The sequence below is a fragment of the Neofelis nebulosa genome, chromosome 9, assembly GCF_028018385.1.
Source record: "Neofelis nebulosa isolate mNeoNeb1 chromosome 9, mNeoNeb1.pri, whole genome shotgun sequence".
NCBI classification, from domain to species: domain Eukaryota; kingdom Metazoa; phylum Chordata; class Mammalia; order Carnivora; family Felidae; genus Neofelis; species Neofelis nebulosa.
In genome coordinates, this window is record NC_080790.1 from 31,991,203 (window position 1) to 32,003,418 (window position 12,216).

General features: G+C 41.6%; 1 protein-coding gene across 16 annotated transcripts in view; it reads left to right on the forward strand.

Annotated features, from left to right (window-relative positions):
• The window catches only part of ARHGEF33 (Rho guanine nucleotide exchange factor 33), a 118,652-nt gene that overhangs the window by 45,004 nt on the left and 61,432 nt on the right, over positions 1 to 12,216 (forward strand). For all 16 annotated transcript variants that reach the window (XM_058683113.1, XM_058683119.1, XM_058683109.1 and 13 more), the window contains 5 exons: positions 1,128 to 1,257; positions 6,491 to 6,623; positions 8,574 to 8,657; positions 9,831 to 9,914; positions 11,562 to 11,710. In XM_058683113.1, coding sequence (XP_058539096.1) covers positions 1,128 to 1,257; positions 6,491 to 6,623; positions 8,574 to 8,657; positions 9,831 to 9,914; positions 11,562 to 11,710 — 580 coding nt within the window. The remainder of the gene's footprint in view (positions 1 to 1,127; positions 1,258 to 6,490; positions 6,624 to 8,573; positions 8,658 to 9,830; positions 9,915 to 11,561; positions 11,711 to 12,216) is intronic.

The window sequence follows — 12,216 nt, forward strand, 5'->3', positions numbered from 1 at the left end:
TCTCGTACCTCTTTGAGGTATTAACTGTAGGATTTTTAAAAAGTTTTGTTTCTCCATTGTCTCTTTTATTAAGGTATATATAATTGACATGCAACATTATATTAATTTTAGATGTGCAGCATAATGATTTGATATTTGTATATACAGTGAAATGATCACTACAGTAAGTCTGGTTAACATTGTCACTATACATAACTACAATTTTTTTTTCTTGCCAGAACTTCATGTCTACTCTTTTAGCACCTTTCAACTATGCAATATGATATTATTAACCATAGTCACCATGCTATACATTCCATCTCCTGCATTGTCTCTATGTATTCCTAATGGGTAAATACCTTTTTCTTCGTATACATACAGCCCTAAATAAAAAGAAACTGCAAAATTCTATATTGGCCAAGCTTATCAGGAAATGGGCTTCACTGTAGGCTAATCGAGTGGCAAATTAACTTTTTGATAGGTGACTTCCTTATGTCAGTGTCTGTAGGTCTTTATTCCTTGGAGAGTTCCATTTCTTCAGTGGTAGATCCTCCAGTCTCCTGCCTGAAGAGTGGCAGGAGTGGGAACTGGCATTGTGGGAAGACCTCCAGAGGAAGGGGCTGGGGGGGGGGGGTCTCCCTGTTCCTCCAGAAGGACACAAGCCTTCTGAGTTCCCTTGTTTTCCTTTTGGCATCTCAACTCTTCCTTATCCTCTCTGATGTTTTTAGTCCAGACCCCAGAGATAAGGGCCCCTCTAGTTTAGTTTTTCCCATTTTTGCATGGGGCATAAATGAGGAAGCCATGTGGCATGGGGGGAGGGGCCTGGAAGTTCAATTGCACTTTATGTAGACCATGTCTCCTGTTTTCAGCATTGCTCCTAAATTGCACTTTCTGTGGCGCCTGGTGCCTCCACTTCTTGAGCCTTTCTGCTTCTTAGCAGATTTTCCATCTGCAGATGAGAACACCAAGGTTTTGTGCCCTCACTCTGCTGAATTAATTACCATGCTTCCATTCTGTTTTCCATCTTCCAAAAATTTGCCGATGTCTCTTTTTATTGGGTTTAGTGTCTTTTTATTGCTTTCTCTAATTTAACAGAGTTTTGGGAAGGAGTGGTTGACAAAAATTCCCTCTTTGGTTTATTTTTAAAGCTAAAAGACAGACCGTGGCTCTAGAACTGCTTGAATCAGAAAGAAAATACGTCATCAACATCTCTCTGATCCTGAAGATCAAGGCAACGTTCCAAGGGTCAGATGGAAAGAGGAATTCCAAAGAGAGAAGGTACCCATGTATTCATTGCCTTTCCTTTTTCAGATTGCTTAAGATTTAAGGTAAGTTGTTTATTGTTTCCATTTGGGGAATTCTAGGACCCGTGAGGAGTTCCAGGAATAGTCTTTGAAAAGAGCGTAGGCAGTGATAGCAGGTAACCCCTGGCAAGTCACAAATTTAGATAAGAAACTGAGTATAGTCTCTGGGGCCTTCAGTATCCCTGGCATGTCTGTAATGAACCTAAAGGGAAAATAAATGCTACAGTGAGGGAGATGTTGCTCTCTGTTGACATCTGTATGTTCTCGTGGGACCACAGGTCTCACGGGGGGTGTAAGGGAATGGACGCAGGGAGGTCTGAAGCACTAAGTGGCCATCAGATAAATGGCATGGGGCTGGTTAACCCTGGGACTTGGATCTTTCTCATTTGTTCAGGTGGTCCCATAGTACCGAATGGTGCACAAGTGGTGTGTGTATGTGGTGTGTGTGTGTATGGTGTATGTGTTGTGGGGCAGTGCTTCCACAGGGTCTGGAGCATGCTGGCCCCAAGATTACAACACTCTTTTGATGGGTATCTGTCCATAATCTTTCTATTTTCTCTGCCTCTTCTCCATTGAGAAAGCAGGAAGGAGGAAACTCTGGTTTGGTGGAAAGGACTAATGTGATGAAGTTGGAATAATCCAGATTAGTTGAGGAAAAGGTCAATCCAAAAGCTTGGAAAGTCTAGATTATGGCCTATTATAGATAAACGTAGCATTACCGGTTTAAATACGCTATCAGGTAATAGACACTGATGGTTCATATTGTGAATCTATCTAGGGAAGCCCCTAATTGTCAAATTTTCCTGCTCTTTTCCATCCCCTCGTTTTACTTGGCTTTGCGGCTACCAACAAGGTACCTAGTCACCAGAGCACAAAGCTTCCCATAGCTAAATGGCCAAGATGAGGGGATACTCCCTGACAAACTCGAAAGTGACTTGACTATTTTCAAGAATTATTTTACTGCAAAACTGAGGTAAACAAAGCATAGAAAACAAGGGATAGAAAGGGTGATGTGACATGGTGAAAGCTCTGACCACTGGAGGCCCTGGACCAGGCTTCACCTTCTCTCAGTGGCCACCTAGATTCCTGCTGGTCGTTCCTTCCCCATCTGGCCCCTTAATTCCCCTGCTAGACTCCAATCTTACATATGAATCAAATGTAAAGGCAAGTCTAACTCTGGGTGTGGTTTTGCTTCCACATCTGGGATACTAAGCCAGCAACTTCTCTTCCTTGTCCCTGAAAATTTGGGGATGGGGTAAGGAGAGAGAATTGTTCATTTTGGATCACAGTAATTAGGCATTTCAGTTATAACTTCATGAAACCTTCACAAGAACCCTGTGAACCCTGTCTTACAGATGAAGAGACTCAGGTCCAGAGGGGTTTAAAGCCACATGGCCAATTAGTGCCCGAATTCAAACCCAGGCTTGTGTGCCCCTGTCCCTGTGATCTTTCCACATCATGCCACTTCTCTAAGGACCTTGTAGTTTCAAAGACGTCACCTGACTGACAAGCACCGTATCAAGTTTCTCAGCCAGAAGCAGACTTTGTTTCTTCCCATCTCACAACTTACGCTTCCCTCCTAACAGCCCACAGGTTCTTACTTCAGATCTCAACTGATCTGTCAGGTAGGGATGCTAGAAATGTGCTTGGCTCACGGAAGCTCTCTTCTACTTGCCGTCACTTCCTGCTTGTCTAAGATGTTCTCCTATGACCCACTGCTGAGGAAGGACTAATCTCCCCCAAATCCTGAGATTAAAAAAAAATTAAAACTATTATACAAAATTCCATGAAAGTAAGATAAGTTATTCCTGATATCCATGACAATGCTATGCATGTTAGTTATTTACTAAGCTGACCCTCTTTTTTCTTTTCATAGATCAAGATGAGAAAAGCTTTAAGTTGATACTCTCAGTCTTACTAATATAAAGATTCTAGTTCTGAGCTTTGCAGGGTTGCCATTTTTCCACCCTAGGGTTAGATTTCCATTATCCTCCTTCAGTTACTACATTTCTTCTTTTTTCTAAGCTTTTCTGGAGCCTCTGTGTGTGCTTTAAATAGACCAGCTGAATGAAAACATAGCAGAATGGGATTATTCCTTTTCTCTACTGACATTTTCCCCCATGTAAAGATGAAAATAAGTTAATAACATTTCCTATCTTTCCCATCACACATTGCAAGGCTTCAGCACTTTCTGCTCCTGCTGAAAAGTAACTTGGGGGTGAAAATAAAACCCACCGTAACTATAACCTGACACTCAAAACTGAGGTTGCCACATCTTCTCAAACCTTTAAGATACAACTTTAGGATTTCCCTAGGGGGGAAAAAAAAGCCTTCAAGAGCCTCCTCAGCCTGTTTCAAGCCAGCCCTGCGTCTGGGCTGAAAACTGCAGTGGCACAAGCTACCAGCGGAGGTCTGAGTGGAACATGTGGGCTGTTGTTCATTTGTTGGAGGATCACAGAAGTTGGAGTTCTTGGATTTTTCTGGTCTGATTCACTCTATAGATAGAATTATAAGCTCAGGATCAAATAGTCCTGTCTGTCTGAATACTTGTAGGGAGGGGCAAAGTCAGCTTGACTTGACTGCCAGTTAGTCTTATAAGCTAAACTCCAGTGCCACATCCACCAACAACTCAGTGTGCTACAGATCACCACCAGGTGGCGAATGTTTCATTATCCACGCGGGTCAGATTGGGTCACATCCTGCTGCTGAAATTCAGGAGTTATTTTGGCCTAAAATTGAACTGGCAAGAGCTAAGTTATTAATTTGAAACTATAACTGGGTTTTCTTTCATTGCTTTTAGTTTATTTCCCTTGTTTTTAAGTACTGTAGTGTGGGAGTTGAAATAACTTTGAAGGTTTTAAAAAACAATAAACAAATTCACGTTGCCGTAATTTCACTCCTGGTAAGGAACAGATAAGAAGTTGAGCATTTAATACCTTCATCTTCATGAAAAAGTTGCTTCTGAGAATCAGGTCTGGCTCTAGGCAAAACAGTGAAATAGGTTATGTGTGTGTGTGTCTATACTGCTTGCCTTCTTTCTCTCTCTGTTCTCCATCTCCTGGCTCACGTTCTCCACACTCGTCTCCAATTTCAAATAATATCCTTATTAAATAGAACATTTTTTCCCCAATATTTGGTGAAGAACCCACCACAAGTCATTGCTCTTCCTGTAACTTATGTGTTTCCATAATACTTGATGGGGGCATTAGCCTTTCCCGACCCTCATCCCTCACCCTGAAATCTCTGTTACCCCAGTGGACAGTCCAGGAGGTACTTGGACTCCAACCAAGTTACCAGCTCTCCAACGCTGCAAGTACACTGATCACCATGTAGCAGAAGGCAGCTGTCTCAAAAGAAAGAGAAAGAAGGTGAGCTCAGGTGAGACCAGGCAAGGCCAGGAGAGCAGTAAAGAAAGAAAAAAAGGAAAAGGGTAATCTAAGAGATATTACAAAACCTAAAAGGACAACCTATTTCCAAGTCAGATCTTACCATGGTGTGGGGGCCTAACAGCTTTCAGTGTCACATCAGGAATATCACCGGAAGCCATCGTAGCGTTGGGTGGGGAGAAATCTTTCACATCTAGACCTTTTGCTGGCACAGTGTTTCACTTGTTCAGTTCAATCAGTTGTGCTTTCCTCCAGCAATGTTATGGTTTCCTCCCAGTCAGACTGTCTCCTAGCCACTCCTCCAAATTCCCTCTGATCCAGACAGGGATCACTTAGATCTCCTAAGCCCACTATGCCAGCCGTAAGAGCTCAGGAAGCGCAGACCAGCAGGCTTTGCGTATGCGGAGACCAGTGGCACAGGAGGTGGAGGGGGAAAAGGCAGGAATGAAGGAGGCCTTGTATCTTTTCACAGGGGGCTGGGTACCCTCTCCAGTCTGTGTGTCTTCTCTGAGCTATAGCTCCAGGGGAGTCTTTGCTTTCCTTGGAGATGGGTTGAAAGACCTCTTATCAAACTGATGGTCTTTCTACTGTTCTCAACAAAGGTCTGCTTGTTCAGGGTGGACAAAGCACACCAACTGTCCACTAACTTACTCTCGTTGGACCCTGGAGAAATATCCACGTAAGTTCAGCTCTCGGTGACAAGCAGGCCAGCACTTTCATCTTTGTTAAACGTGTGGTCTTCAAAACACAAGGGAACCTACTTTCAGTTCCTGTAAGTCACCAAGTTAGGGCTCAGATCCCTGCTGTAGCCCAGCAAGACTCCATTTCCTTGCAGCTTGCATCCTTGTTCCCATAGGCCTCTGATTGTCCCACTCTTCTCCATCCACCCCCTTCTTCCTCCCATGATTCTTTCTCTCTCTCCTCTCCACTGTGTCCTTCTCTGACACTTCTCCTCCCTTCATTTCCTCTGAAAAAACAACAAAACAAAACAACCAAAAAACAAAAACAAACAGACAAAAAAAGAGGGACACTAAGGGATGGGGGAGAGGGCTGTGAGAGTAGGAAGGGGCTCTGTGAAACTCCTGGGAGTAACAGGCCAGGCCTGGTCTACAGCCTTCCCAGGCAAGTCTCTGTCCTTGCTCAGTTTTCCTCTTGGATAATGACGGGAAGGGAAATGAACACTTTCATATGCCTGTCCCCTGAGCGTTTAGTTGCCAACTTTAAACACGTTTTCCTTCTTCCCTAAATCAGTCTCTTACCCAGTAGCTAAGAATGACCAAGTGCCACCTCAGTGCTGTTGTCTACAACACTAATTAGAATAGACTATTTTGCACATCAAGTGGAAATAACTTTAAAATTTTGGAAAAGATTTCCCTGAGAATTTCCACTGTCACATAAATGAGAGAGTAACAGTTTGGCTTTAAAAAGGCCATTCAAGGGGTGCCGGGATGGCTTTGTTGGGAGAGCGTGTGACTCTTGATCTCAGGGTTGTGAGTTTGAGCCCCTTATTGGGTGTACAGATTACTAAAAAAAATAAGCTTAAAAAAAAAAAGCCATTCAAGTGATATGCTCCTTATTAGTACAATATAGATTTGTGTAGGAACCATTGCTAATGGGTCTTTTTACATCCTGAGGATATTTTCTGTCAGGTCTACAATGGCAAACTTTAAAAAAAAAAAAAATCCTGAATGCAGAGCTCAGGATATGCAGAGCTCAGAATATTTTGAATGAATGGGAAAATGGGACCTCCTGCAGATGTTCTTCTGGCTCTTTTCTTCTCTACACCCGGTTTGTGTGATCCTATCTCTATTCTGTTTCAAGCCTCTTCCCTGGTTCTTTACGGTACCTTGTCCAGCAGCACCTCGATTTGCTCCATGCTCTGCAGGAAAGGGTCCTGAAGTGGCCACGCCAAGGAGTTCTTGGAGATTTATTCCTTAAATTAACAAATGATGAGGTAAGTTGTAAAAAAAAAAAAAATCCTGCATAAACTTGAATTACATGCACCTGTGTCTCTCTTGTCTGCTTCTCTGAATGGAGAACCTCAAACCAGAGATTTTTCAGAGATAGGAAACCCGCTGAGATCTAGTCTAACCTCCTCACTCTACAGATAACGAAATAAAGTTCAGAGACATTGAAAGACTTTGCTGAAATCACCCGGCTAGCTAGGCAGTCATGGATCTGTTACCCAAGTCTCCTAACCTCTAGCCCATCGCTTTCCACTGTACTATGTAGAACGGCCCATTGAGTATGCACGTAAGTGTGTGTGTATTTGTCTATCTATCAATCTATCTATCTATCTATCTATCTATCTATCTATCTATACATATCCATCCATCCAAAATTAGTATAGGGGGGTTTATATATGTGCTTGTATTTCTCACCTAATTTCATTCCTTAGCGGTATTTAAAAATGTGATAGGCAGTGGTTTGTCTTGAATGTTTTTTATTTTCACTTTTTGGAGAAGAGTGCCAAGTTTTGAAATCTCTGTAATGTTCTACAAAGAAAGTATGACCCAGGCCAGAGGTTGCAAACTCAAATGCCTACGGGGCCAGGTAGTGATATAAATCAGTGGAAATAAGCGGAGTGTAATACAGTATGGACTGTTGGGAGGTGAGCTTAAGTGGAGCACATATGCTTTTCTACAAGGAATATTATCCAATTATTATCCAGGAAGAAGGGACTAGAGTTTCCAGATCCGATATTTTAAGAGACGCTGGAAATCCAGAATTTTGTATGAAATTTCTTATTTAAAAAATATTGTGAGGGGCGCCTAGGTGGCTCAGTCGGTTGAGCATCCGACTTCGGCTCGGGTCATGATCTCACAGCTCGTGAGTTCGAGCCCCGCATCGGGCTCTGTGCTGACAGCTCAGAGTCTGGAGCCTGCTTCGGATTCTGTGTCTCCCTCTCTCTCTGTCCCTAACCCACTCACATTCTCTGTCTCTCTCAAAAATAAATTAACATTAAAAAAAATATATTGTGTAGGCTAATTAAAATTGGTCTGCAAGCCATAGTTAGCCTGCAATCAAATTCTGTATATTGGTGATTCTCAACTGTAGGTAATAAGACAAAGTTCACAAATTATTTACTTGTATAGTTTACAAACTATTTACTTGTATGGATATAATGCAATCCCTCTAATACCACTTTTACTTGTTTGTATTCAGTATGCTTTCTTGGGCTGAGAGTTGTTATATCTGTGGGAATATAACTTTGGAAGCTGAAAATTGTTTTCTTGAAGGCATACTGCATAGAAGAATAAACAAATGGTGGGAATATACAATTAGTGGCAAAAACTGAGAATCACTGGTCTAGACACCGGAAGGTGGGTTGGACAACGTTCCTCACTGGATGCAGATGGCTGAAATTAAAAGTCACTTAAAAACAAAATATGCATTTTAATCATTTAACAATTTAAAAATACTTTTTCGAGGTGCCTAGGTGGCTCAGTTGGTTAAGTGTCCGACTCTTGATTTCAGTTCAGGTCTCAGTCTTGCAGTTCTATGGGATCGAGTTCTGCGTTGGGCTCTGTGCTGACAGTGTGGAGTCTGCTTGGGATTCTCCCTCTCTCTCTGCCCTTTATCTCTCTCAAAATAAATAAATAAACACACACAAAAAATTTTTCAACTTACATGACCCCTCTCCGCTGCATTGGTTTTTCACTTTCTCTCATGAAAGCAGGATTATTGAATGTTGGTTCTCAAGTTCATAGGGATATTTACCTTAAAACCAAAAAGTTTAAAGAAATGAATTTAAAAAACCCCCAAAACATATTAACGAACACATTAAATGATCAAAATAATCTCTGCAAAGTACTCCTTTGTGAAACACACGACTGTAAAACTATTAGCTGCTATCATTCCTGTTTCCAGAGTCTTACCATGCATTTTTGTGTTTGTTTTTAAGAATAATTTCTTGGATTATTATGTTGCCTACCTGAGGGACCTACCTGAATGCATCTCTTTGGTTCATGTTGTTGTTCTGAAGGAGGTAAGGTGACTCTGTGTGTGTACTGCCCTTTGGTTACAGGTATATCTGTAGGAAGTTGCTCATCCACCTAGGGGAACACAACACATGCACTCAGCTTGTCTTCCAGGCTGAGGAATGGCTCCAACAGAGTCCCTGACACCCTACCTGGAGTTAAAGGAGCCCACTCGAGGATGAGTGTCAGTGCTTTGGTCCACACCCTGCCTCGCTGACTCTCTGTTCTATTGCACTGGAAGTTTACACAAAGTAAACAGGTGTTCTAAGCAGAGATCCTCAGGCCACAGCTTGCATGCTCTGTGAGGGGTTTTTTTTTTCCAGGTACAATTTGAATCTGAATATTAAACTGAAATCATCCTGTGTCAGTTTATAAGATCATAAAGTGGTTCTAATCATGCAGCTTTAAGTATTGCTACTGCAATGCTATAGTAGGTGCTCAAGAAGCACATATAAATATCTAACAATTCTAGTTATTTTAGGTCAATAGGAAGAAACTCTATCAGAAGCCTAAAGTTAAGAGTTAATCAAGTTTCACGAGAGGTGAGGGTCTCTTTCTTATTAACATTCTACTTCCACCCCCCCTCCCAACTACTCTCAACCCTATAAGTATAACGCCTACCACATGTTAGCACCCATCAAATATTTGAGGAAAGGCAAGTAAGGGGAGGGGAGGGGAGGAGAGGGAAGGGAAAGGGAGGGAAAGAAAGGGACATGGGGAGAGTCCAACATGTTTGCTCTGCCAGCCCGGCTGACCAGTTTCTAGTTATACTCTGTCTTCACCCTCATGAGGCTCCAGTCCACCCTTAGGGCCTATTACTAAGCCACTGTAATGAGTACTTACAAGAGAACCTGAATGAATTTATTCAACTCGGTTATAATTTATTGAGTGCCCACTTGTGTCCAGCACTGTGCTAACAAGAGTAGTGGGGAGGGAGGGGGTTGTTTGGAAAGTTGGGTGGATTCGAAAGAATGATATGATATGCTCCCTGCTACAGAAGAATTGTCTCCTTGAGCATGTCTCTGAACAAGTGGCCTATCCAATGAAGGACCATGACACTTTAGAGAAAGAAAATGCTCTGGGAATAAAAAACTCTGCCTACTCTGGTAGGACTGACTTTGGGGTTCTGCAGCCAGAGCCAGAGGGACACCGAAGAGTGACTCTACCTTTCTTTCATTCAGGGTGATGAAGAGATTAAATCTGACATCTACACACTGTTTTTTCACATAGTCCAGCGCATCCCTGAATATCTGATACATCTGCAGGTAGGCGTGGCTAGGAAGTCACCAAGATGATTTTCAAGCTAAACTACTATTTTTGGCTTCTAAATGAGAAACACTGTAAAGGGTCAAGGAAGAATCCTTGGTATTTCTAAAGAGTAATTAAATGATTTAGATTGCTATGATTATCCCATTCCTACCTTGTAGTACGAACCACAATCTCAATGTCTAAAAATTTTTGGTTCATGATGTCTGCCTTTGAAGTTCTATCTTCATTTACCAGCAATCACCACCTCTGCTGATCCAGGATCTTTCTATAGAAGCTCCTGGTAGACTCTAAGTACCTATTGAGTCCCTTCCATCTTGTTCTACAGCCATCTAAATGTACCCCTAAACTCTTACCCCATCCCTGGCATCTAAGAAGTATCTATGTAACCTGTCCACTTAAGTGCTCTTTGACTACTTTCTTTTGGCTTGAGTCCAAGAGCCTGCCATATATTGCTTATATCTTATGTCACAGACAAAGCATGAAGAAGTTGATGAGGTGACTTCTGCACATCATTTTTCCACAGGGCTTGCAGCACCTTGGAGGAAGTAGAGTTGAGAGAAAGGCTCACCAGCATCCCTAAGGGTCCCTCTTATTTCTAACATCCACCTATTCTGGTTTAATTGCTGACTGATTTTCCTAAGTAATTCAGTTGAAAGCATCTTAGAAATGCTTGGGATTTATCTCAGGTAGAAGTAGCCTGGTATCACTATTAAGAAGACTTTCAATTATATGTGGCTTTAGATTTTAAGATCTTCTCACAATAAATTAAATTATCTTATTTAATGTTTTCAATAATCCCATGAAAGAGGTATTATTACCATTGCTTAGATAAGGAAATACAGAGCCAAAGAAGTAACTTCCTCAAGTTAACACATGTTATAGGTGAAAAAATCTAGGACTCAAACCCAGGTCTTGCAAGCAGTATGATAAATGAGAGCCCCGATTCTACTGTCTGACGAGTTCAAATTCTGGCTCTGCTACTTGTTAGATGTGTGGCCTAATGAAGATTACCTCACTTCGGTGTGCCTTGATTTCCTTATTTGTTAAACAGAGATAATGATTGCACCTATCTATCTGTGGTAAACATTAAATGAGAAAACAAATATGTAAAGGGATTAGTACTTGGCAATAGGAAGACTCAATACACATTAGCTTTCCAGATCCAACTAACATGCATGTTTCACTGCCACACAGTAGGCAATATAGTAGGGACCACCAGACCAGGTTTGATCATAAACATCCTCCCCTCGATGTCTGACATTCTCACCATTAGTCTGACTTATTTGGGTTATAAGGCATTGCTTATAGACAGTAATTGTTAGAATGGCTCCATTACCTCAAAAATCTAATGGATAGATCCTTCAAATTTTTCAGATGGAATTAGCCTATGTTTACATCCAGCCAAAACAGGAACAGTGATGACTATTAGTCTCCCTTGGTGGGATGGACAAAGAGAACGTCAAGTTTAACCTTTCAGATTAATTAGATTAAGATTAACCTTTCAGCCAATTAGATTGGCCATATGTATTGTTGTTTTGATTAAATGGCTACCAAACGCTCACAACAGATGGAGGCAAAGGGTACAAGAGACAAAATGTTTCATTCTAATTATGCAATGCTGCTTCCTTTTTTCCTCCATCCAGAACGTCCTGAAGTTCACAGAGCAGGAACACCCTGACTATTACCTACTTCTGGTGTGTGTTCAGCGCCTTCGAGTATTTATCTCGCATTACACCCTGCTGTTTCAATGCAATGAGGATTTGCTTATTCAGAAACGGAAAAAGCTCAAGAAGTAAGGTTCTGATGGTGCTGCTTAGAGGGTTTATCAAAGGTTTCTAAGAACAAGAATACAGACAATGTGGGTACCTGTCACAAGTAACCGCACTGTATTGAAAGTGGCTGAAATGCAGTGACAGGAGGTAGAAGAGAACAGAGAAGAGGTGGGGAATGAGACGGCCAGGCTGGCTGTAGGGAGGGAGGTACCTATTACCTGGGGGAAATTACCTCAGAAAAATAAACAGTTTTACTCTAATACTTATGCAGACCCCCTTATCTCATGTTACTAACCATTGAAATTGTTTCCCTAAGCTTGCCAGACTAAAAAAATGCAGTTTAAAGGCCAGAATGTGGGTTCTTTCATTAATTCAACAAATATTTATTGAGCACTTACTATGCATCAGGCATTGCTCTATGCACTGAATATACTGCAATGAACAAAACAAGCAAAAATCTTTGCCACATGGAACTCACTTTTTAGGGCTGGACAGCAAGTTAAGAAGTAAGTTAGATAGTGATAAG